General features: G+C 35.4%; 1 protein-coding gene across 1 annotated transcript in view; it reads left to right on the forward strand.

Moving 5' to 3' along the window:
* The window catches only part of NEGR1 (neuronal growth regulator 1), a 966,318-nt gene extending 950,817 nt beyond the window's left edge, over positions 1-15,501 (forward strand). The window contains exon 7 of the mRNA XM_056122822.1: positions 14,466-15,501. Coding sequence (XP_055978797.1) covers positions 14,466-14,590 — 125 coding nt within the window. The 3' untranslated portion in view covers positions 14,591-15,501. The remainder of the gene's footprint in view (positions 1-14,465) is intronic.
* The last annotated feature ends 11,937 nt before the right edge of the window (positions 15,502-27,438 follow it).

The following is a 27,438-nucleotide window of genomic DNA, read 5'->3' on the forward strand; positions in this document are numbered from 1 at the left end:
AAGTTTAAACACATATATAAAAACTTAAATAAGTTTACAACCACATAAACACACATAAGAATCTTCTGGACTACTTCAACTTCAAAAATGTTTACCAGTTTGCATTTTTTTTCATTTTTTTAACCATCCTAGCAATGTCACACTGATGATACAGCTGATGGCAATGACTATTAGTGACCTTAAGAACACAGCTGGGTTTCTATATTTATTTCTGTAAAACCCTCTTTCTGTAAGCTAGATGATGCCTTAAAGGCCCAAATTAAAATCTATAGTCAAAGCAGTTTCTGCTGTATGTTTACATATATTTCACACAATCAAGTCCACTTTTAAAACCCATAGACACATATATACACCAAAAAATATGTAATGACACACACAGAACCCACTTGCAAAACAATCTGGAATTAATAATTGGACTTTTTGCTCAAGTTGAAAGAATAACTTAGAGTTATACGAAACTACCTTATTGGCAGCACATTACAAAACCGAGCTATTCTAAATTCATGTAAACCACTCTGATTTGCTGAAAACAGAGTAAACAAAAAGTCCGACATATTTAGAAAATATTGATGAACAATTTAAGCCTTGGACACTTTTTCAGGACTGTGAAGACAAAAAACCATGTAGCAAATTTGCTTCTATTGGGGTGATTACTTACTTATTTTCCTTAGCTTGAAGAGAGGTAATAGTCCTGGAGAGTTCCATGTGGCTATTTGCAGATAAAAGTATTTATCTCTAAATAGGCAGATTTCAAAATGTAGGTAATAACACTGACAAGCATGTTTAAAATTTCTGATGTAGTTGATGTAGAGTAAATAGAATTGTAAATATAATGTGAACTTGAGAAAAATGGATATTCAGCAAGAAGAAAGGAATTTAGAATGGTGGTCTGTCAGAAAAATTGCTTTCAGTTGCTAAGAACAGGCTGGCCAGGAAATTTCACAAGTCAGAAAGAGAAGGGGATGGTGTGATTTCTCTAGCCATTCTCATTGTTTATAACCCAAAGGAAAACTTTTTGTAAAAATAATTATTTTACCAGGCTTTGCACTGCAAGCTACCCGTGATGTATTTGATATGCCAAGCACAGTAACAAGTCTCACAAAGTTACTGGGCCCTCTCGAGCAAATCGATGAACAACCGTAGGACAGTGACAGTGACAGTGAATTATTTTACATTTTTATACTACCAATGGCTGAGATAATAAATAATGTTTTAGTCCTGGTAACAGAGTAAAAAAAATCTAAAAATTAAGCATTCAAATATAGATTTTCTTTTATGCATTTGGCCCTCTACTTTGAGAAAAGCAAACTCACTCCATAGTTGTTAGCCTTTTTCCTTCCTTTACATCTGTAAAGGAAGTTAGTTTGAGCAGCATTTAATAAATTCTTACTTTATTTTCCTAAGTAATAGTAGAACTGAAGATGGCAAGCTCATAAATGGATGCTGACTTTACCAAACTGCGATTCTTTTCCTTTTACTTTGTCTAGGTGCCACTTCTAGCATAGTTTAGAGTCTAACTTCCAACTTGATGCTTTGGGGACCATGTGGTACTGGGGATTGTATTCTGGGCTCCTGCATTGCAAAGCATGTGTGTCTGCCCTTTGAACCACCTGTCCAGGCCTCATATTGGGATGTTTTTGTAGATTGTTTTACTTTGCTCTCTTTTCCAGAAAATAATGCAACTATTCCAAAAGCCTACATGAAGAAGAAAATTCTGGACACTCTGTCCTCCCATTGTTCATCGATTTTGCTCGAGCGGGCCCAGTAACGTCTCTATTTTGAGACTTCTTGTTACTGTGTTTGGCATATCAAATACGTCACATGTAGATTGCCAGGCTTTGCTGTGCTGGCGATACTCTCGGTAGCTTGCTGGGCTCTCCGAGAGGGGCCGAGGAATCAAACCCAGCTCAGCTGCGCTGGCTGTGCGCAAGGCAAATGCCCTACCGCTGTGCTATCGCTCCAGCCCTGGATACTCTATAGTAGAGAAATAAACGTTATCCACACAAACAAGTCCTCATAAACAAGTCCTCAAATTGCCATAAGAAGGCATTGTTTGTCTATACTTGTCTCTAACACAATACTTGCTGTCTCAGGACCTAGATCATTTGATTGCATAAGAAATAGCACAGAAAATCATTTTTTATTTTATTTTATTTTTGCTTTTTGGGTCACACCTGGCGATGCACAGGGGTTACTCCTGGCTCTGCACTCAGGAGTTACTCCTGGCGGTGCTCAGGGGACCATATGGGATGCTGGGAATCGAACACCAGTTGGCTGCGTGCAAGGCAAATGCCCTACCCCGCTGTGCTATCTCTCCAGCCCCAATAGCACAGAAAATCATAATGAGTTATTATCTGTGTTTGATTATTCCAAACACCATAGTCAAGACATATATTGTTAGACAGAGAGATAACACAAGACGCCTTCCATGTGGCCAACCCTGTTTCCATTCCCCAAATTGAACATGGTCCCCTGAGCATCATTAGGGGTCACTCCTTAGTACATAGCCAGGAATAGGAGCTCAGAGAATCTGGGTGTCTCAAACCTGCCCACCTTGCGCATGCGAACACACACACACACACACACGCACACACGCACACACGCACACACACACACACATGCACATATCTGTGTGCATATACAGACTAAAAAGAAAGAAAAGCATATATCCAATGATAAAACATATCACATCTGAGTGATTTCTCATCTCCTTATCTCTACTCAATGTTAAGGCAGAATTGAGTGCTTAAAAATATATGGGTATAGACAGTCTCTTTACATATTCTCTACCAGCGAATGGTGTTAAGCTATGGATATAGCAAAAAAAAAAGGATTTAATTTAAAAAAAGAGAGAAAAACGAAGAAAGGAATCAACTGTCATTTGAGCAAAGTCCTTTCACAGTATGTTTGAAACAGCATTGCACTATCTTTTGGTTAGAATCAATAGTGCATAAATTCCCAGTAAACTAATTAGCAATTTATTTTAAATTTACATAAATCACTCTCTTTTATGTGAAATTGAATTTAAGTGTAAGTCATTCACTTCCCATTAAGGTATAAGTTCCCTAGTGAAATATAAGTTAAAGCCAGCTTCCTCTTGTGGAAGCAGAGTTAATGTAGCTAAAGTAACTCTACCTCAACTTGCTACAGAAATCTTAAAAATACAGTTTGTTGCAACACGCATGGAACTGGAGAAAATCATGTTAAGTGAAATGTGAAATGAGTCAAAAGAAAGACAAATATCAGATAATCTCACTTATCTATGATATATAAAATAACAGAAAAGGGAATACAAGGTAGTATGGGGGGAAGACTACCTAGATTATCCTTGACCCTAGTTTACAGAAATGAGAAAAATGGGGAAAGAAAGAATCAAGGAGAGGAATGAAAAAAAATTCAAACTGGACATAACAGGAGCAGGGGTCAGGGGCCTCAGGCGCAACAGTGATGTAGAAAAGTTGTAGATGTATATATCTAAGTCATAGCGCCAACAATATTGTATGCATGAGATCCAAACTACAATAATCAAACTTAAAAATATACCTGTGGACCAGAGAGCTAGTTCAGCAGGAAGGGCTTCTTGCACCTGGCCAACTCAGGTTCAATCCCAGGCACCACATATGTCCACTGAGAACCACCAGAACTATCCCTGCACACAGAGCTAGGAGTAAGCCCTGAGTACAGTCAGGTGTGTCACCCAAACAAAACCAAAACAACGAAAGTGCCTGTGAAGGAGACAGGCTGGTAGGTAGAGGAAACCTGGGGACATTAGTGGAGGAAAGTCACCACTAGTGGTGGTATTGGTGTTGGGGCATTGTATGACTGAAACTCAACTATGAATAACTTTATAAATCACAGTGCCTTAATTAAAAAAATTAAACTATGATTTAAAACTAGTCTGGTTAAAAAGTTGAAGTCATTTTTAAAAATTGCCTAGGCAAGTAATTGGTATTATACCAAAACTAAGTATTTCACAGTTACATTTGCTTTCACCTAAAAATAAAAACTGGAGCAATACAAGGGAAAACTGCCAAGACTGAAAATAATATGCAGCAGCTGTACGTAATTGGGAATGATAATCATAATTAGACAAGATGTAAGATATGTGCTAGAGCCCAGATTGGATCTTCCTGTTGACAACTGGGAGAAATCCCAAAAGTCTGAGCTCCACACCTAGCCCAGGCACTTCTGTTACATGCCTGAAAACTCTTCTAAAACAAATCCTGCATTAGGTAATCAGGAGACCACTCCCAAAGTCTGACACTGTACTGTTTAGGCATAGTAGGTGGGGAGAGGATTAAAAAGAACAAATCATACTCTCTTGACTTTAAGGAACAGACAGACCAAAATAATTGTCCAATTATCTAACAGTAAATGGCATTAAATAAAAGTTCTCACTGAAAATTATGATAATGAAGAGAACAAATATTTTTATAGCATAAAACAAAGGACAGACCAGAGAAACTTGAACCAATCAAGAATAAAGTAAAATATGTTTGTTCCATGGAAAATATCTCAAGAATCTCCATGAGGACAGGGATCATTTCTATTTTCTTGGTGACTCAGAGAATGCCTAGCAATACAGCACTGAATTTGTGAAGTAGCTGAGAAAATAAGTAGTGTTTTGCCTGTTGTTAAATGCTGTGCTACATGATTGGAATGTATAACACATTTCATCTTTTTGATTTTTTAGATACTAAAGTTCTACACTTGCAGATAAATATATTGAAGTAGTTTCTTAAGAATTGGGCTAGCAATTCTTAGAGAATTAAAAGAGAGATAGCAATTCTTAGAGAAATGAAAGAGAATGAGAAAGAGAGAGAAGAAAAGTGCCTGCCATAGAGGTAGGCTGGGAGCAGGAATGGGGGTGGGAGTGGGGGTGGGGTCTGTGATGGGAGAGAAGTTGCATATATTAGTGCTGGGAAACGCACACTAGTGGAGAGATTGGTTTTGGAACATTGTATGACTGAAACCTAATCATGGACAGCTTTCTAACTGTCTATCTCACAGTAATTCCATAACCATCAATTTGCTCGAGCGGGCCCAGTAATGTCTCCAGTTTGAAACTTGTTACTGTATTTGGCATATTGAATATGTCACAGGTAGCTTGTCAGGCTTTGCTATGCGGGCGAGGTACTCTCTGTAGCTTGCCGGGCTCTCTGAGAGGGGTGGAGGAATTGAACCTGGTTTAGTTGGGTCAGCCAAGTGCAAGGCAAACACCCTACCACTGTGCTATCGCTCCAGCCCAATTCAATAATAAAATTTAATTTTTAAATTATTAAAATTTATTATTAAAATTTTTAATAATAAAATAAATGAAATTAAAAAACAAAGAATTGGGATAGCTTAGTTACAGTTTAAAGTTGGAGCTGGACTTTGACCCAATATCTTGTGAATCCACAGTCCCTATATTATGTCCAATGGTATATTAAACACTAGAATGTCTAACTTTCCTATTGATGTAGTGATTCTGCTCTTTGCTTTAAATTCTGGTCTATAACCTCCCTGATATAATTCTTTTGGAGGGGAAAGGGGGGCTTCCCAAATAGAGCTCAGCAGGCCTGCTATAGGGATGCTCTCTGTTATTCTTGACCAGCTGGGTGGTCAGTTGAATGTGAAGACCTAAGGATGTATGCTGCTCTGTTCCCCAGGCTATGCTGTCAGTGCTTGGGGCATCCAGGGCTCCTCTTAGAAGTGCTCAGGAGACCATGCACCACCAGAGATCAAACCAGGGTTGGCCAAATGAAAAGCATGAATCTTAATCCCTATTTTATGTCTCTGGCCCCAAAATCCAATTTTTAACCTCATTTTTTAAAAATAAAATGTTTTGTATGAAAGCTTCTAGCTCATTGTTAAAGAGCTTCTCTCTCTCTCTCTCTCTCTCTCTCTCTCTCTCTCTCTCTCTCTCTCTCTCTCCCTCTTGTTCTCTTTCAGCTCTCTTTTTTGCACTTTCTGTTTAATCTTCACACTTGTTTTTCATTTTTTCTTTCTCTCTTTTCCTTCTCAATTTAAAGTTTTTCCTTCATTTTTCTTCACAAATACATACATTTAATAGGTGGTAGGAAATAAACAAATTTCTCATCACATTTTGACTTATGAGGATGAATTTAGAGAAACAATTATTAATATAGATTATTTTTTCAGAAGACCTGAATTAGAGTATTAGATAAATGCATAATTTGGGATATTTTCCCATATTCTATTTAATAAACACCTGTAACCATATTTGATATAAAATGCAGTCACATATTATTAGAAAAGCAGTGGGGGAAGTGTGCTATATCTCCAATAGGCTTATAGGCAGTGTAGGAAAATTTAAGAAGTGAAAAAGGTGATAAGGCAATGTTGAAGTCTGGATAGATCAACAAGAACAAAACTCAGCAAGGAAACATTGGCTTTAAAAGAAGAAATAGGTGTGCATATGCTGCTTGAGCTCATGTGCTGCTTGCGCCCATGTGGCCGAGCACATGTGGGCTGAGCTCATGTGTCGCCCGCATCTTCCCTCTTGAGATGTGTACTTTCATGCTTTTCTGTCGAATGCTAGGATGTGTGTAGGGGCTCTCTCTGCCCTTGGAGAAGCCCATGTTCTCTCTTGAGTACATTACTCTCTCTCTCTTTCCCCCACTCCGCACCTAAAAAAAATCCTCCAAATAAAATCTGTTACTTCAAAAAAAATTTAAAAAAGAAGAAATAGAAGAGAAAGGGCTTATCGGCTTATACAGGGCTGTACACACAAAAAAGAAAGAATACACATTCTTCTCCAGTGCGTACGGAACATTTTCCCAAATAGACCATGTGCTAGGACACAAAACGTACCTCAATAGAATCAGGAAGATAGAAATATTATCAACAATCTTTTCAGACCATGACCCAGCAATACCACTCCTGGGAATATATACCAGAGAGACAAAAAAAGTATAGTCAAAGTGACATCTGCACCTGTTTGTTCATTGCAGCACTGTTTACAGTAGCTAGAATCTAAAATAAACCTGAGTGCCTGAGAACAGATGACTGGTTAAAGAAACTTTGGTACATCTACACAATGGAGTACTATGTAGCTATTAGAAAGGATGAAGTCATGAAATTTACATACAAGTGGTACTACATGCAAAGTATCATGCTAAGAGAAATGAGTCAGAAGAGAGGGACAGACATAGAAAGATTGCATTCATCTGGGGAACATAAAGTAACAAAATAGGAGATTAACACCCAAGAATAGCCGAGATAAGTACGAGGAGGTTTATTCCATGGCTTGGAGGCCAGCCGCACATGCTAGGGGTAAAGGCAGCTCAAATAGAGAAGGGAGCACCAAATAAAGGGTGTTGGGAGGATCCTCCCAGGATGGGAGATGCATGCTGAAAGTAGACTATAGACCGAACATGATTGCCACTCAATTCCTCTTTTGCGAACCACAGCACCCTAAAGGAGAGAGAGAACAAAAAGGAATGCCCTTCCACAGAGGCATGGTGGGATGGGGGCATGGGCGGTAGGAGGGATAATGGGACCCGTGGTGGTAGAGAATGGGCACTGGTGGAGGGTTGGGTACTTGATCATTGTATAACTGAAACTCAAGCACAGAAATTTGTAAGTCTACAACTGTACCTCATGGTGTTTCACTAATAAAAATTTTAAAATAATAATAAAAAATAATTAACCAGGAAAAAAAGTGGAAAAAAGGAACCATATTAGAGCCAGAGAGGAATAACAGTGGGTAAGGCACTTGCCTTGCATAGGACTGACCAGGGTTCAATCCTGGCACTCCATATGGTTTCCCAAATTTTGGGTACAAAAACAGAAGCCTTGACCACCAGAAGGTGTGACCCCCCCAATAAAACAAAACAAAACAAAACAAAACAAAGAATGATATCAAAATGAGTTATAAGCAGGACATTAACAATTCTTCTCAGAAAAATTCTGGGAGAAATCTTATGAAAAAGGTAGTATTTTAGATCCTTAAGGAGAAATAAAACTTTCAGAGATGAAGAGGGAATATAAAGAATGCCACTTGGGTGTAAGAGTTAAAGTGGGTGAATTTCATAGAGTGATGAAAGCATGCTATATGTAAAGAAAATGTCTTATACAAAGAATACATTGGAAAGTACAGGCAATGGATATATCTGATATCTGGATCTAATAGAGACTCTACCCTTGCCTTTATTAACATTACTTTCCCCCCATAGATTAGCTAAATTGATATTTTAAGATATAGCTAGAAAAACTCTCCTGTGTTTCCCCATATAACTGAATGAAGCCAAAACGTACAATCACGATCACGATCATGATCATTCTGTTGTTCGTCGATTGCCTCAAGCAGGCACCAGTAACGTCTCCTTCGTCCTAGCACTGAGATTTTAAAAAGTGCCATATTCCAGGCTCGTTCAGGGTTAGAAGAATGAGACCCATCATTGTTACTCGAATTTGGCATATTGGGTACATCACGGGGAGTTTTCCAGACTCTGCCATGTGGGCAGATTACATTCGGTAGCCTGCCAGGTTGTCAAAAGCAAGAATGAGATAATAAGGCATTCGCAGCCGCGCGCTTCTGGGAGCTGGGTTTTATAGTCTCTGTGTCTTGGCTGTTGATGGGATTACACGGTGCTGGGGGTCAGTTGGTGGGTATGACCCCTGCCTACTGGAAGATGGAGGATCTGGGTGGAGAACGCTCACCCCCAATTCGAGCAGGCTTGGAGATCTCAGCCCTGGGACCCGCATGCCTTTGTTCCTCTGTCGGTACCTTCATGCGTGTGGAGAGTGGTCTCAGCATGGTTGTGGCTGGTTCTGGAGGTCTTCTGCTGCTGGAGCTCTGCTTGGGGCAGGGAGGGAAACTCAAACATACAATAGCTCAACTAATCTAGGGCCCTATCCTACAAGCAACTAAACACAGAGCAGAGAACATACCAATTATTCAACTATCAATCCCAGGCACAATGATCCAAGATGGTTAACATCTAAGAAATCCAAACTCTCTGGGGCATTTAGATTTATGAACAATTCCTATCTTTTCTTTTTTTTCCCTTCTTTGCTTTTTGGGTCACACCCAGCGATGCACAGGGGTTACTCCTGGCTCTGCATTCAGGAATTACTCCTGTCAGTGCTTAGGGGACCATATGGGATGCTGGGGATCGAACCCACGTCAGCCACGTGCAAGGCAAAACACTTTACCCGCTCCAGCCCAAATTCCTATCTTTTGAGCGATAGCACAGCGGTAGGGCATTTGCCCTGCATGCAGCCAACATGGCTGACTTGAGTTCGATTCCTCCGCCCCTCTCGGAGAGCCCGGCAAGCTACCGAGAGTATCTCGCCCGCACGGCAGAGCCTGGCAAGCTTCCTGTGACGTATTTGATATGCCAGACACAGTAACAACAAAGTCTCCAATGGAGACGTTACTGGACCCGCTCGAGCAAATCGATGATCAACGGGAGGGCCTTTACTTTTTTACTTTTACTTCTATAAAAGGATTGTGTTAAAAAGTTGAGTTTAAGATCTTATGCAATTTGCCTGATAGTTCACATATAACATTGCTGAAATGATAAATAGAGGCATACTGACACCATACAGGCCTGGAAGGTAGTAATGAATTTAAAAGTAGAAAAAGAACAAAGACTTGCGAAAATATGAGGGAGAAAAGACAAAAAACTCATAAAAAGAAAAGTCTAAGTGTTGTGTCCCCTTATTCTTTTGTAGTGACAGTATGAGAAATGAATAGGAAGGAAACTTATAATCACTCAACATACATTTACTGAACATTGTTTAAATATTTCACTCTTGATTCTATAGCAGTGAATAAAAGATACATAAAATAAATCTTAGCATGAAGATATCTTTGTCCTAACAAGGAAAGCTATATCGATAAGTCATCAAAGAGGATGCAATTAATTTGGTGTGTTGATTTCTATAAAAAGCATTTCATCTTTTTAAAGATGATACTTGAACTGAGTCTTGAAATTAATTTATAATAATAGCTAATCATTATTTTCTATAATTCTTAGAATTAACATAGTAGACCTAATTGTCCCAAGTAGTACTGAGATGCTGAATGCAGTTACCATTACCTTTGTTTTCTAAATCACTCAGCCAGTAATATCAACAAAAACAATAAAATCTGCTTTAGAAAAATCAATCAATGAAAATAAGTCATATAATAAGATATTCGAACCATGGACTATTTTGCCTCATTTTGAAAAGTGAAATATTTATTTTTAATGAATATACCACTCTATTTTTAAATATATATATATATATATATAATTGTGCATGCTGACTGGACATTTTACCTGCCATGATTGTTTTGGGAGACTCCACAAACCTGTGTTTACTCATTTTCCTTGCAATGATATATAAACTAGTCTTCTATATTTTCCTTTTTAATTTATATTTCAAAGTAGAACAAAAATTTCCTAAGAGAGGTGACTGAATTTTATTAATTTTTGCCTATATGATTTTTGGTTTAGTCCAGCACGTAGAAGACATAAAAAAGAGTAGGAATCAAGAGGTATTACTTGACAGTGGCTAACCTCACAGACTACTTGATTAACTTTGCTTTTAGTTTTCTGCCTACTAATTTTTTTTTTTTTTTTTGCTTTTTGGGTCACACCTGGCGATGCCCAGGGATTACTCCTGGCTCTGCACTCAGAAACCACTCCTGGCGGTGCTCAGGGGACCATATGGGATGCTGGGAATCGAACCTGGGTCGGCTGCGTGCAAGGCAAACGCCCTACCCGCTGTGCTCTCTCTCCATCCCCTCTGCCTACTAATTTTTAATAATTATAATTTGTTTCATGTTACAACAGGATTTTTATTTTAGAAGAAACAGAAGTATTACATTCACAAACAACTAAAAAGTACATCAATTAGAGAAAAAAATTCTTTTGATTTCAAAGTAATATGTAAAATTTTTGTTGTTGACTTTGGGGGCCTATGTCCAGTTGTGCCCAGGGATTATTCCTGGTTCTGTGCTCAGTAATCAGTTCTGATGATGCTTTGGGAACTGAATTCGGTGCCATAGATGGAACCTAGTTCAGCCATGTGCAAAGCACGTAATTTACTGCTGTACTCACTGGTCCATGTTATAAGTAACTTTAACATCTATATTTGAAATAATTTTGTCATTTCTAAAAACCATATGGTTAAAAGGGACATGTTAGGGTAAGGGTTTCTTTAAAGATTCATGATAAAATGAAAAACTTATGAAGGCATATAGAATTTAGTAAAATAGGATAATACCTATTTTATTAACTACTATATTCCCAGTACTTAGTTCAATGTTCTGGCACCTAACTTTGTAAATATTTTCTGAAGGAATAAAGTATCTTATATTAACATATATTTGCAGATCTTCCAACCTTTAACAAGTGACTTGCTTTAGAAGAGATTTCATTTTATAGGACATAAATACTGCCTTAAATAATGACCATTAACTGAATCATTCATTCAACAGAAATTTCTGTGCAGCTACTATGCACCAGACATTTTCTTATGTGACAATAAGAAATTTTTATCTTTGCTTTGTATAAATGGATTTTAAAAATCTATTATTTATAAAATGATCACATTCAATTTACATGTCATAAGACTGTTACTGTTATAGTCGACTCAATATTCTTAAAATACAAAAGCTAAAATATCTCTGAAGTCGTTATTTTTAAGAAGGTAATAGACCAATTAAATATTTATTTTCATATCTTACAAAAATATTTTTCCTAAGCCCGAAACATAAGATATACTTCAATTTCATGGTTTATATAAGGCATTTTACATATCAAGACAAAAAAAGTGTTCTACTCAAAAATATGATTTATTTACTTTATCATTTTCTCTTTTTTTCAAAAATGATCTGTGATGTATATGCAAGTACAATTTAGCTAATTTTACTCTGTGTTTACTAAGAAATAAGAAACTCAGTCTTTGAGTTTCAGTTACCCAGAATCAACAATTGTACTTACAGGCAGCTTCACACTACAGGCATTGGCAGGGACCAAGTCATTTCTTACCCTTTCATTTCTTAGAGGTATAAACAACACAATTCTTCCTCCTACATTGAAATATAAGTCACTGGTTAAAGTTCCATTAAAAACTTACCTGCTGGTAATTCAAATGCTGTGACAAAAAAAATTGTTCCTAGATTTATGAATTTGGAGGTGATATCATGTATTTTCTTCATATTATTCATGTCTCTGTGAAGAAGTTCCTAAAATTCAGGTATCATTAAAAAAATAGTTAAGAATATGTTGGTGGAATTTTTTTCTTTCACTATTTTTAGTATTATGGCAAAAGAGAATTTGTTTCTAGAAAGTTTGAGCATGGCCATACCATTCAATCTCTGGAACGCAATGTAACACATTCTGAGAGGCAACTATCTTCTTGTGATAAAGTCAAATCCATCAATGATTCCAATAACACAAGTTTGGTGAAATTTTTTGTGAAATATTTTTTCTTATTGATAATTTAATATATCTTTTAGCATTGTACTACCTGAACTTCTCCTTATATAAAATTATGACCTAACATACAAATGTAATCATACAACTTTAAATTCTTCTAAACCTCCTTCAGTTACAAAAGATTAGTTCCTTTTTGTTATAATTGAGTTCTTTTCATTATAATTCTATTTGCATAGAGTTCCAGTTTCAATTCTATATACTCCAGGCCTGTAAAAGGGCACAATACAGCAAGATTCATCTACCTTTAGATCCTAGAATCTATGCTGTGCAGTCTCCTTAGCTCCTGCCTTTGAATTATTCCCTCCATTCAAATCATGGTTCCTTTCATTTACATTCTTTGCTCAATCATTTATCTCTTGCCTAGACAGATTTAAATATACAATTTTCTGTGTCACTGAAGTTTGTACATACAACTCTAATATTCTTTGATATTACAATTGTTTGAACATCTTTATTCATCTCAAAAAAAGAGACTATGTAGGAAAGAGAACCCTTCTTTGTTATTTCAGCAGTTAAAACCATCTGGACTCCAGGAAATATTACCCCAAATCCCTAGATACTTCTCAGTCTCAAAGATCAAACAATGATTTCATCTTTGAAGGGAGATAAAAACAAATTTAATTACATAGATTGGAGAATTTAAATAGCTTTCTGTAGTAAATGGCACAACTCAATGGTTTGTATCTGCTCTAAGGAATGAGATAGGTCCTGGGTTATTGGGTTATTGAGAAGCAAGAAAGGCATCACATATGTAGAGGAGAGGATAACTTTATAAGACTTTAAATATTCACCCTTCATTAAAATGGGTTTTTCTGATGAAACTGTTTTTTCTGAAGGTGTCCATAAATGTAGGTAATGTGCATTTATTAAGGTTGTCCTAAAAATTTCTCCAAGGTACATGGCTATTGATGACCTTAGTTCTGCACACTAAGGGTACATAATGGAAAAGTCATATCTGAATATCATGTAAAAAGTCTATCTTAATATTTGGGGGAAGACTAAACTTCTGGTTCAGCATATGGTCAATGAAAATATCCCCCCAATACATGTATATTTTATGAATGTATATGCACACAATATAGATATATGTTCATATATGTGTAATTCAAACAGAAAGTTAAAATCATAGGAATATAGAGGAAATCTGTGGTTATCAGACAGTGGAAGGTGGGAGAATTAGGGAGATGCTCTTTTAGAGTACCAACATGTATTTAGTATACCACTAACTCCTAATATTAAGAGCTAATGTTCATCATAGTGATTACAGATAAGTATACTATATGAGTTATGAAAGTAGATTATAATTATTCATAACAGAAATAAATGATGATTGTGAATTGATAGAGGTGTTAACCAAATCTTAATACTGTATATAAATGTGTCAAATCAATACAACATATACTTTAAACTTGCAAAATGTTTATTGTCAGTTACATCTCAGTAAAACAAAGTTTAAAACATATGGGACCAGGGGATAGTACAGCTGCAGGGTGCTTGCCTTGCACATGGCCAAACTAGATTCAATCTGAGCTCAATATATGGTTCCTCAAGCCCCCAAACAAGTTACCTCCGAACACAAACAGTAGTGAGCACTCAGTACAGCCAGGCCTGGCACCCCCCCAAAAATAAATAAATACATTTAAAATATATGCATGAATAAATATTGTTCACTGACACAAATATGTGTAACGCATATAATAGTTGTAACATCAGCTGATGATTCTTGAATGTTTAACATGTGTGGAGTCCAGTATAATGTGTGTATACATAGTTTATCCACAATTATCACCATATCCCTGTTTGGTGATTATATTCTCTCTGTTGCCCTTGAGAAAAGTGAAGCTAAGGGATGTTAAGGAATAGGCCATACATTATCAGAACAGCAAAACCAGTTGTGAACTTGGTAAGTTTGTGTAATTCCAATGCTAGTGCTATCCACAATACCCCCAGCTGCCTTTTGATTAGAGTTAAGCTCCTGAAAGACGCAAATTAGATTTTGATTTAATCTTTTCCATTCCTTTCCAGCTCCAAGTACAGCCCAGTATGGAATTACCGGGAGCGCTGAAGTTCTTTTCTCCTGCTGGTACCTTGTGTTGACACTGTCCTCTTTCACCAGCATATTCTACCTGAAGAATGCCATTCTACAATAAATTTAAAGACCCATAAAAGGCTTTTAAGGATTCTCTGAAAGTGCTGATGGCTGGATCCAATCTGGTACAGTTTGTTAAAAGCAGCGTGGGATATAATCAGCAGTGCTTACATGGGGATGATCGCCTTCTGTAGAATTGCTCATTATGTAAATACTTTAATTCTACTCTTTTTTTGATTAGCTACATTACCTTGTGAAGCAGTACACATTGTCCTTTTTTTAAGATGTGAAAGCTCTGAAATTACTTTTAGAGGATATTAATTGTGATTTCATGTTTGTAATCTACAACTTTTCAAAAGCATTCAGTCATGGTCTGCTAGGTTGCAGGCTGTAGTTTACAAAAACGAATATTGCAGTGAATATGTGATTCTTTAAGGCTGCAATACAAGCATTCATTTCCCTGTTTCAATTCGAGTCAATCCACATTTACAAATATGCATTTTTTTCTTTTTTGATAAAAAAAGCAAATAATATTGCCTTCAGATCATTTCTTCAAAATATAATACATATCTAGATTTTTCTGCTCGCATGATATTCAGGTTTCAGGAATGAGCCTTGTAATATAACCGGCTGTGCAGCTCTGCTTCTCTTTCCTGTAAGTTCAGCATGGGTGTGCCTTCATAAAATAAGATTTCTCTTTTGTCTCCAAGTAATAAAAATGTTTTGCCAAATCCCACGATTTGAGAGCAAAAAGGAACCACAGTGATAAAGTTAAACTATACTTATCTCTAAAGAACAGAGGAGCTATTTGATTGTAAAATTCTCTCCCCTCATTACCAGTGAGGTTTGAGAATTTTTGTCCCATAATAACTCAGTTTTGTGATGAAAAGCAATTTAAGTACATAGTACAAGTCAATTTACCAATGGATTCTTTAGTTGTAGTTAAATGTTAGATTCACTTTGGGAAATAATTCCCTTGAAAATGACAGTACGGTCCATCCAAGATACTGCTTAGCAAAGCAGCATCTTTCCCTTCACTTTTCCAAGCCAACATTACTAAGATGGTTGGTCAGAAAGTATAATAACCTAATTTTATTTATTTATTTATTTTTTGCTTTTTGGGTCACACCCAGTGATGCATGGTGGTTACTCCTGGTTCTGCACTCAGGAATTACTCCTGGCAGTGCTGGGGGACCATATGGTATTCTGGGAATTGAACCGGGGTTGGTCGAGTGCAAGGCAAACATCCTATCCTCTGTGCTATTGCTCCAGCCCCAATAACCTAATTTTATATGAGTTGCTAAGCACTCAAAATTAATTTGGTTCTATGACAGTTATGTTGGTATGATAGATACATTGCTCCCATGAACAGGAATGTTTTGCATATTTTCCATCTGAAAACATCACTCAGTTGATAGTTTGGAATGCATTTTATATAAAAAATAGTTCCAAAATATATTATAAAATAGTTTCAGGATGGTATGCAGCAGATCAATCCCTGAATAACTAATTTGGATATAAACTTATCTCTCTAGCCATTTTACCTCAAATTAATATGACCAAAAAACTATTTACCATGGTTTATTTCTTCATGTGCAAGAGGTGATTGAAAACAAAACACCAGAGATTAGCATTTCTTAAGATACACCAATTTTGTAATATCATAACTATATATTATTTTTAAAAAACTACATGTTTAAGGAAATGACTGTTACTTTAGCATTATATTACAGAAATAGTTTAATGATTTTACAAAAAATAATTACAGTGATTAACTTAGTTACAAAGTATTTCACAGAATTTGTACATATTTAAAATATCTCAAAATTTTCCCTAAAAGAGATGACTTGAAAAACCATGATTTTTTAAAGTAAATTTAGTCCCAACGTATACTATATGAAGTGAAACTTAAATAAGGAGGCAAAAATGTACAATGATTCTACAAAAATGGCAATAATATGGCATTATGCTATCAAATTTACACTCTAATAATTTACTACATTATTTTGATTTTTGTTAAAATGTTTTTTAAAATTTATATGGCATTTTAACTTTGATTATTTTGGTTTGTTTAAAATTGATTTACTTTTTAAAATATTCTTTGTGGAATTGGTGAGTAAACTACAAATTCTATTTTTTTGTATTGCAGCTTTAAAGTGGCACACTCCATAATAATCTACTTACTAGAAATAGTGGTGCTACCACAAAAGTGTTAACCATCAGTACCATTGTTTGGGAGAAAGAAACAGATCAAGAATGCATATTATACAGTGACCGCTTTCCTAGAGTTAAAAATACCTCCTCTTTGTAAGGTTTGTAGGGTAATGTGAGGTAAATCGAGGTATAAACTATGGATGAACCAAATAATTAGTTCAAAGTGTTGTCATGATTCCGAATTTGTGGAGTCTGGTGTTTTTTCCATAGAATGTGACAGAAGTACAGTCATAGCTCAGTAGCTATATGTATTTGCCTTTATGTTAGAAAAGACTTTCTTGAGTGACATTTTTAAATAGAGGAGGTATTTACTATGTTTTTCTGTATTACAGCAGCATTCCTAGTCCCTAGGCCCCTGGACAGAGTGAAATCATGAGTATTTATGAGTTCAATATTGTTCAAATAAGGCTACAGTATTTGCTTTTTTGTGTGAATGTATTGCATATAATGTTCAAGTAGATGATTTTACATTTATGGACATAAGAAATGTCTGATTACTCCATTTTATCAGTCCTGACTGTACAAGATTGTTGCAATTTCAGAATAGTGGTTTTATAAAATTGATTTATCTTCTGATCTATGACAATTTTTTTCTAACTATTCATTTTAGCTTTAGATTTCCGTAAGTTCCATTTGTGGGACTCCTTTTGTTGCCCCTGAATTTTCTTTTTCAAAGAAGGAAAAGTAAAAAAAATAGAGAGCAGTTGAGATAGAAGAGGAAAATGAGAAAAAAGCAAAGAAGGGAAAGAAAGCCAAAGAAAGAAGAAAGGCAAGACAGAAGGAAGGCCAGGATGGGGGAAAGAATTGAAATATTAAGGTAGTTGATGACAGTTCATTTGCATTATTCTTTTACCTACAAGTATGCAATTATGTTTTACAATGATCCCATTCAAAACATAAGTCCTGTTACTACCATTAAATCCCTATTATGCAGCAATTACATAACAAAAGTACTGCCCAAATTATAGCATTGTATTTTGAGGGACACTAAAAGATTTGAGAGAGAGAGAATGTCAAGCTTAAAGCCACTTGGGGGGATTTAAGTGAAAAATAAATGTTTTATCATAACATTTAAGATATATCTAGAAAGTAGACTGGAGAACTGAGAAAATTACCAGATAATTCAGGACAAAATATATATATATATAAGTATATATAAATACCCCTATGTGTGAACTCAGAACAATCTGAGGAACTTATCAAAGCCAATCATTTATATTGATCAAATTTACTGAATAATTGTTAATTTATCCATTGTATTTAGCTTTGTGACACAGCCAAAAGTTAACTATTTAATCTTTTCAATAAAAATTGTTTTTTGAAATTCAGAAATGATTTAAAAAAGGTCAGGTTTTTAACTATTTATTGAAGTATGTGGATGTACAGTATTTCAATAGATATGAATATGAATAAATGGTATGCCTTAAGATCCTTTGAATATGTATTTACTTTAAAGACCGGAAAAGGCTCTTCCTGTCTTTTAGTAAAACATCCATATTTCATAATCTGATGTAAAATATGTTGTACTGTTTCCAATAGGTGAATATAAAGTCAGTTTATCAATTAAAATATGTATTTGACTCATTTTAAAACAGTTTGAGAGAAAGTGGAAGAAATAATGATTTAAGCATATTTCTGCTAGTCCCATTTTTTAATTTTATTCTGTAACCACTGTACTATTTTCACATCTTTCAGTCCCTTCAAAAAAAATACAGGGTAAAGATTTTAGATGCTACAACTTCAGATTCCTGTGTACCTTTTCTTTCTGTTGCTATTCCCAAAAGGTTGATCAACATCTAGCTTTAAAAAAGAAATTTTCTGAAGAAATGTTATGACCTATTATTTAGAACACTTACCTGCTAAAAGGCAACAGAGTGTACAGACACTAATGATAAAATTCATGATGATTTTGCAGACTGAGCATCTGAAAAGTTAAATGCATATAGGAGACAGGTAGATGGTATAATTTTACAAGCTAGCAGGTTATGAAACAGATTATATACTCTACCTCAAATATTCAGATACAATTTTCTAAAAACATCTCACTTCCCCCACAAAATTTGACTTGGCTAAAAGCCCTCCATTTGTGACTATTTTAATATGCAAATGAATGGTTTAAGCTCTTTTCCCGAAATCTGTTCATTTATGATGCTCAATCAAATAAAAAAAATTAATGTGATATATGATCAGAACAACTAATTGAAAAAGCCACAGAAAAAGACCAGGTATAGTAAACTATTTTGAAATATGGGTATCATCGAAATTCATGGAAAACCGTATCTACCAAAGCTCTCTTCCCACCAAAAAAAAAAAGAAAGAAAGAAAGAAAGAAAGAAAGAAAGAAAGAAAGAAAGAAAGAAATTACAGTAAAAAATCTATGATTTTTTCACTGGCTCATTATTTCTTACATTGTGTCTTCTACACTGAATTCAATCATGTGAAAATTGGAGCACCAAGACTAAGCCATAAAACCTTGCAGTTAAAGCAAAGCTGGTTTCTCTCAATATAATATGCCCTAATCTGTATACTTCAAACTAACATGCAGGTAATGGGAAAATATTTACTTGCATCTAGCAGAAATATTTTATATTTTAAATATAAAAAAATGTAAATACATTTATTGAAGACAGTAGTTTGATCTAGATATCAGAGAGTCAGTGCATTATCCCTGAACTTCCCAGGAAGCAAATGCCTTTACATTCACATACAAATTTTTCCAATAATTCCAAACCTATTGAAAATATTTAAGAATTGACATCAGTACTGGCAGGAGAAAAAAAAAGGCAAGTTAATTAAATAAAGAAATTAAGTCTTTTTAAAAAGGAAGAAAGGAGGAACAGATCTAGTTCTTCCTAAAATCGCCACCCATAGCCACCCTAAGGTTAGTATGACTTGTAAAAAGTCTTCAAACTAAGAAATCTCAGAGACAGATGAAGTAGGTAAGGTTAATCAGACAAAATCATGACTATCTTGATCTTGTATTTTACTACAGTCAAGCAATTTGGCAGACAGTGCTATTTTGATTTTAATACTGCTTTGAAATTTTATTATTATTGCATATTAATGAGTGAAACAAGATTCAGAAATATTAACTCAGAAATGAAAGATTTCTCAATTACAGACAAGCCAAATCCTCTCAATTTGGTTTTGAATCTTAGAAACAGGAAAATGATATTAATGCTTTGCTGGGTTCAGAATCAGCTATAGGTAGGTAGATAGAAATAAACAGATCAATTAATTACCGACAATCCTTTATTTCCAGTGCCTCCAGCGGGTATTTAAAGGCAAACTGCGTAAGACAGTTTTTCTAAAACTTTCTACATTGTATGTGGAATACACAAAGCAATTGATTTACACACAAACCTTTTGATGATATCACACCAAATGGAGAACTGTGTAGACCTGGTTCCTTTGCCATTCAAGGGGGCCAATCGACTGGGAGGAAAAAATAGCAGGTAAAGAGAGTTTTGATTAACCACAAGCCAGTAAATTGGAAGATGACAGATTCACATCCTAGAGAACGATCTTGACTGTGTGGTCAGGTGAAGCAATTTATATAGGAAAAGAATGAGAAGCTTATTTTCAAGAAAGGGAAGATTGCAGACTGTAGATAACAGGATCCTCAGAAAATTCCCCTTGGGCTGGTTCTCAAGAAATCTGCAAATATAAATAAAGATTTCTGATTAAAGGTTCAGCCTGTGCATTATCTTACTGTAATAGGCTTTGGGAGAAGGAAAGATAAGAGGAGCACTCTTTATTTTCAATGGGCCCTCCCCGGAAGAGTTTGTCGCTTTTTAATTTTGGAACACAGCTGTTGATTTTTTTCACTGGGTTCATATGTGCTGGGGCAGAAGACCAACAGAGGGTATACTTCCAGAAATTATACACTCTAGAGTCACAAGTGGAAATATGCAATCTCAGGAAAACGTTTGTATTTTGTTGTCAATATATAAACACGATGCAAATTCTATGGGTATCACTCTTTAGATGGACAAAAATGAAAAGCATGTCTTTTATGTATATATGCATATATATTTATATATAAGACATTCCCACGATCTTAAAAAATAACTGCATAATTTTTAAATAATATAATAATAAATTTTTAAAGATTTGTGAGCACATTAATTAACTCATAGATGAAGGATTAAGATTTTATTATCAGATAAAAAGACAATTCAGAGAACAGACACAATTACAAACCAAGAATATTGAAATAATAATAATAAACTAAGAGAAGCAAAACTTCTTCCACAGTAGGAGAATTCAAGTGAAACTTTAACCAACAGAACTTGTTTACACATCTAGAAGTCCAGGACTACAGAGCTCAGTGGTAGAGCACTTGCTTTCTCTGTGTGAGGCCCTGGCTTCAATCCCAACAGTACCAAGCAAATAATAACAATATTTTCCCCTTAATACATCCATCTACAGCTTATGAAATAGTTTAAATTTAATGAAAGATGGAGTCACATAGAATCTAAAGAAAGTAACTTGGATAGTATCTTCTAATTCTTAGTTAATTAAAACTTATATTGGATCATGTAACTGAATGCCAGGAGAGGATCATAAAATTTTTTAAATTGTTTTAAAGTAAATTATTTTTTGGTTTATCCTAAGTAAATGTTTGATTTATGTGCATGTTTTATACCCCTATGTGCCAATGGTTGTGTAAACATTTCTTGGGGTAATGGTGGGTGTTAGTGGAAACGTTTTTGATTTCCTTCTTTTACTAATCACACTGCAAGACAAATGTCTTCCTAATATTAAAAGATGTAAAAATTTTAAAAGCAGAAACCAGAAAGATAGTACAGCATGTACAGAGTTGCATGTGACTGACACAGGGTCCAATCCCTCCACCAGTTATGTTCCACCTGGAGTGATCCCTGACAGGAGTAAGCCCTAAGTACCTGTGGGTGTGTTCCTTCATCCCCCCACCCCCCAATCTTAAAAGTAGCTGAAGAAAATGAATTGCTAATATTTAGAAGTTTTATAACTGACTCTATCATAATGACACAGAAAAACGCCAGTTGTTTTTCTTTCTTTTTCCATATACCACAAACCATTAACCTATCATTTGAGACATACAGAAGGAGAAATAAACAACTAAAATTATAACAAGAACCACATTGCCTTAAGTATCTTCCTTGTTAAAAATTGAATTTACTTTAGATACTGATTTAACTCAGTCCTTTCATCATTGGAAAAGGACATTAAATTCATGGAACAGTGGGAATTTAAATCAACAATTGAAAAGTATGAAGTAACAGTTAAGATAGCAGTATTTTATTAACCAGACACAATGATGACAGTGAAAACACTTTAAGATACTATTGCAAAAGCTGAACAGTCTGCTTCCACATGATGCTAATGAACCAGGCCTTACACAAATTTTGGTTTGGTAAAGACTATGGGAAATGGCAAGGTTCATTAGGTTCTCAAAGCTTTAAAATGTTAAAGGGGGTGGTTTTCCTCCTTTATTTCAATTGAATTGCTAAAAGCTTTGGGATGTTCTCCAGTGGAACTTTGAATTTTCTAGTTTCTTCATTAATTTTGACCTTTTTATATTCAAAAATAGTTAACTTTACACTAAACCTCCTGCAGTTTTGAACTGTGCTTAAACAAGGACTCCAAGCATTTAGAATTTCTTAAGACATTTTGGGGACAATATTTTAAAAAGATAACTTATAAAAATTTTCTTTGGATATTACAACATGCTAATAATAAAAAAACAAATGATTCTTGATTGTTCCAGAATCCCTGATTAAAGTCATAGAAGTCAAACACAGTGGTCTAAAACTTTCATAAATGTGAACTGATTGCTCTGAAATTTGATACTGACATTTTCCTTCCATACATTTGACAAGTGACCTGGCAAACATTTAGTTGGTAGCTTATTTTTAACATATTTGTTAAGGAATGGTTGCCAGAGATTTGACACCGCTTCAAGATGACGCCTTTTGAAACAAAACGCATATATACACAACACAAAATCAGATTGTGATCAATGATGTGGAAAATAAGCTTGTAAGTCAGCCATGTGGTGTTCTGAGTGATCCAGAAGAGAAGAGAGAGAGAGAAGATGATGAAGAAGAAATGACAACAGAATAACCAACAGCTTCTGTTTAAGTTTCATTTGCTAAAAATTCAGCATAAGTAACATCTTGTGATTTAATTAATCAGAAGATGACACCTGCTTAAAATGCTGATGTGGAGAAAACGGATGTTTTTTATTTTTTTAATTTAGAAAAAAACTATTTTTAGAAATGTAATCTTTACTGCTGGTAGAGAACTTATTTATACTTCTGAAAGTCTCACTATCTTCTAACTGTAAAATTATTGTCAAAGAAAAAGACTGGTTGGTTTGTTGGCTTGATAAGGCCACCTCCCGCAATGCTCTGAGACCCAGGGTCACTAGCAGATACTGGCAGTGCCACCCTGGCTGGTGACTTAGGTGGGTGATGTAGTGCTGCTCGAGCCTGGCGGTGCTCAGAGGCTCAAGCTACCCCCTGTGGTTCTCGGGAGCCATGGGGTGCCGTGCACTGAATTCAGAGTCTTGTGTATGTTGGCTAGGTGTTCTGCCTGGAGCTCTCCCTGGTCCCTGCTTTGTTTTTTTTTATTGAAGTAATTTTTCATAAAAATGTTTACTTCCAGCTTTTATAGTGGTTATAACTAGAATGTGTGTTCAGAGATTTCTAGTGTTCAGTAACACAATTTTAATAATATATTTATTGCAGCGAGTAAGACCTTTAGGTATAAGACCTTTAGATCCTGATCCTGGTTTGTATAACCCGCACAGGAAAAAATTCAAGTGTAAGAGAAATAAAGAATAGATTAAAGGGTTTATTAAGGTTTTCTTAAGCCTTTTTCTTTTGTTTCTTGTGGTATTTTGTTCGTTTGTTTGAGAGCTGTACCAGTAGTGCTCAGGGCTAATTCCTGCCTCTGTGCTCAGAGAGCACTCCTGGTGGTGCTCAGAAGTTCACATGTGGTTTAAACCTGGGATTGAACCCTGGTTGGATGCCTACAAGGCAAGTGCCTTAACCCTTGTACTATCTCTCTTGTCTGAGCTTTTTATTTTGAAAATAAAAAAATAAAGTATAGAAAGGGGGTTATTAAAGTTGATTCACTCTTTACAATCTGAGTGCAAACATGCTAAAAAGGAAATTAACATTTTTTCTGACACTTTACTAGAAGAAAGAGCACACAAAAATCATGTGTGAGGTTACTACTGAGAACAATACTATTTCTCATGAACTTCTAGTTTATAAAAGCATAGAAACTGGGTAAATTAATAAAGGATAGACTATGCATGAAATTTCAGAAGTGAGAGAAAATTTTGTGATGTGATTTCTCTAACTACAAACTTTCGTGTTATAGATGGGTGTGTTATACAAATGTGTTATCATGTCAAGAAGCTGGAAATGACCTGGTCCTCCATTTTGGATTATCTCAATTACAACCAAGTCTCAGATTCCAATGTGCTCAGACCTAATTTTTCTTATTCTTTGAGGGGTTTATCATCTGTAATACATCAATTGGCAAAAATATATAAGCTTTGCAGCATTTTATGAAAGACATGATCAAGGTGAAAAATGGTCAATAATGTGGGTGGTGGTGATGTGATATTAACATATTAAAAGACAGGGCATGATAGTTACTAGTCCTGTAAAGATAGAAAAATATCTGTTTGAAGGAGTGGCAGATTGTTATAGTTAAGTTTACAATATCTTCATGACAGCATATTTCTTATGGGAGATAAAGATTTTTCATCTTGTCCCCTTCTAGGTCATTTGTTTACCATATTTATACTAGCCACTCTCTTATATAATATTAATAAAACTTTTTTTATTTTAAAATGGGACAATCTTACATTAAGTAGCACAAGAATTTACATAATGATCTTCATTTTATGTCAAGGTACATATTTAGGCTACTATCATTTCAACAGCTGTCATCTGTTGATCTCAGATAATTTAAATCAAATTGGATTTAAAATAAAACTACATTACTTTAACCATTGCTTGATAACTTGAAATATTCATGTGATACTTATTCACTCATTTATACATTCTTTCATTCATTTGACAGGAAAATGCGATTAAATAATCTTCAAAAGCAAAGTAAAGGAAATTTGGTAGAGTTGATATGGATTAAGATCAGTTTAGAAGACTATCACCAACTCGTGAAAATTACAAATATTTCTCAAATTCATTCTCTTGGAAGAAGCTTCATTTTAAATCTGCAAAGGAGACGAAAAGGGAAGGAGAGGGAGGAAATGAGTGTGTGTGTGTGTGTGTGTGTGTGTGTGTGTGTGTGTGTGTGTGTGTATTGTGTAGGGTGGAAGAAGAGAAGACAGAGAGAGAGAGAGATAAACGAGAGATTAACAAGGATTGTATATTTTACTCCTGGAACAGTAGTAGTAAAACGTTGGTAAGGAAAGATTTCCTTCCTATGTGAAATCTTCATATGTCTGTGTCTCGTGTGAGTGTGTGCGCGCATGTGCTTTTATTATCTGAATTTATCGTGCAATACTCTTCGTGATGTTGATGTCGGTGGGCCCCAAGAGTGACTTATGTGAAGTGGGGAGGAGAAAGACGGTCACTTTCTCCCCACCCGCCTCTGCCACCCGGGACCCAGGGTTACTGGGTTCTTGTCTCGCCTCACAGAAAGGAATTTCAGGAGTAGACAAGCAGTGAAATAAATAGATTTTATTTGGAGGATTTTTGGAGAGGGAGAGAAAGGGATAAGCAGATAAGCAGGGGAATGGAGAGTAAGAGAGAGAGTAACGCGTCCAGAGAGAATGCGGGCTTCTCCAAGGGTGGAGAGAGCTCCTACACACATCCTAGCATTAGACACGAAAACATGAAAGCACACATCTCAAGAGGGGAGATGCAGGCGACACACGTACTCGGGCACCATATGTGCTCGGCCACATGGGCGCAAGCAGCACATGGGCTTGGGCAGCATATGCACACACTTCCTTTGTTCAAAGTGGCCTTTATAGGTTTTCTCCAGCCTGTCCCCACATGGGGCCTCATCCCAGGTAAAAGTCCGTTCCTAAGGAGGTTACAAGGGAGGTCCAAAAAGAAGAATTTCATGGGGAGGCCTATATCCTCAGGGTCTGCGGATAGTCTTATGAGGCCTTTGTTTTCTGTGTCCACAAGGTGGGTCATTCCTAGAATTCTTCTTCCATGAATCTTTGTTTCATTGCAAAGGGCCTTTCCCTATCTACCTGCCTACATCAATGTGACTTCAACTTCCCCATTTATAATTAGTAAATACAATGATGTGAATTAAAGTTTTTATTTTATATTTTCTAAGTTGTCATTCCTTTTATTTAATACTTTAATTACTGTTTATGTAAAATTAGATGTTGATAGTAATATAAAATATTTTTTCAAGAAATGATGGCAATATTCTGTTTTATTACATAGCATAATTAAAAAGAAAAATTTTCCATTGACCCGTGAATTTGATAATTAAGAACAGATTCTGTTAATTACTGAAATTATTTTATCAATTAGCATCAGAACCAGCACAAAATAAAAGCAGAATTGGAAGAGGTCATCACTTTATAAATATCAGCAATAAAATGAACTCACATACTCTTTAATTGCCAGGTATAAGGTTTTGGTCATGTTTGCAAGAAAACAAATTTCAAAAGCTTGAGAATTAAACTCTTGCAATTTCAGTTGTAAAGGTTGAAAGTTATAAAAGTTTTAAAAAGCAAATTAAAATAAAAATATAATTCAGAGGTCTCATGTTTGATAAACCTGTAAGTTTGAATATTATATCACTCTTAATAATGAACAACAAAAACAGCTAGTTTGGGTACAAGTGAAAAGTGCTTCTACTTTTCCAGGTTATTCACAAGCTGGTTGGATAATCAAATTAACATCTAGCATACAAGTGGGAGGAAGAAAGCAAATTTCACTACTTAAATATAGGAAATCTACATGAAAATTAGGATTTTGAGGTCAACGGGAGAACAGGAATACATATATCCTGCACTCAGAAAGAGGATTAGATCATATGATTTCAAGGAGAAAGAAGGTTATTTGCATACCAAGGTGATGGTGACATGATAAAGATCAGATGCTCCAAAGTCATTTGCTCTGACATGTTCTTGATGGGTTTCTACAGTAAAAAGACTAATTATGGCAAAAACAATTCCAAAAAACCTTCATTTTTGAGGATTGTCTTCATTTCATTCTCCTGGGAGTAATACAATAAATCTGTAGGAACTCCACTGGCCTCAGTAAAAACATATTCCAAAGTGAGATGTCTTGTGGAGAACTGTTTTGAATTTTTTGAAAGGTCCACTTTCTTGAACCTTTTCAGGAGGTTAGTTTTCTTTATCATCAAGAGAAATTTGATTCACTGGAAGAACTTACATAATTCTGAGGAAGACGGAAAACCTGAAGGAGGACAAGACAAAAAATACATCTAAACATGCAACCTAAAATATAAGTAAAGTCATGTGACAGGTAAGAACACCATTTTCTGTGGACATATGTCACTTCAATTGCAATTTCAGTTCTACTAGTGCAACCTTATTTGAATGTTCACTATTTCTATATTTGCCTCACATTCCCAAGGTCCAAAGTCTCTGTGTATATAATCATAAGTGAGTTTCAAAATAGAGAAAATAACAACACTAACTGGGTTTTAAAGGTAGGAGATGATGCTTTGTTTTAT

The sequence above is a fragment of the Sorex fumeus genome, unplaced genomic scaffold (assembly GCF_029834395.1).
Source record: "Sorex fumeus unplaced genomic scaffold, SorFum_2.1 ptg000047l, whole genome shotgun sequence".
NCBI lineage: Eukaryota > Metazoa > Chordata > Mammalia > Eulipotyphla > Soricidae > Sorex > Sorex fumeus.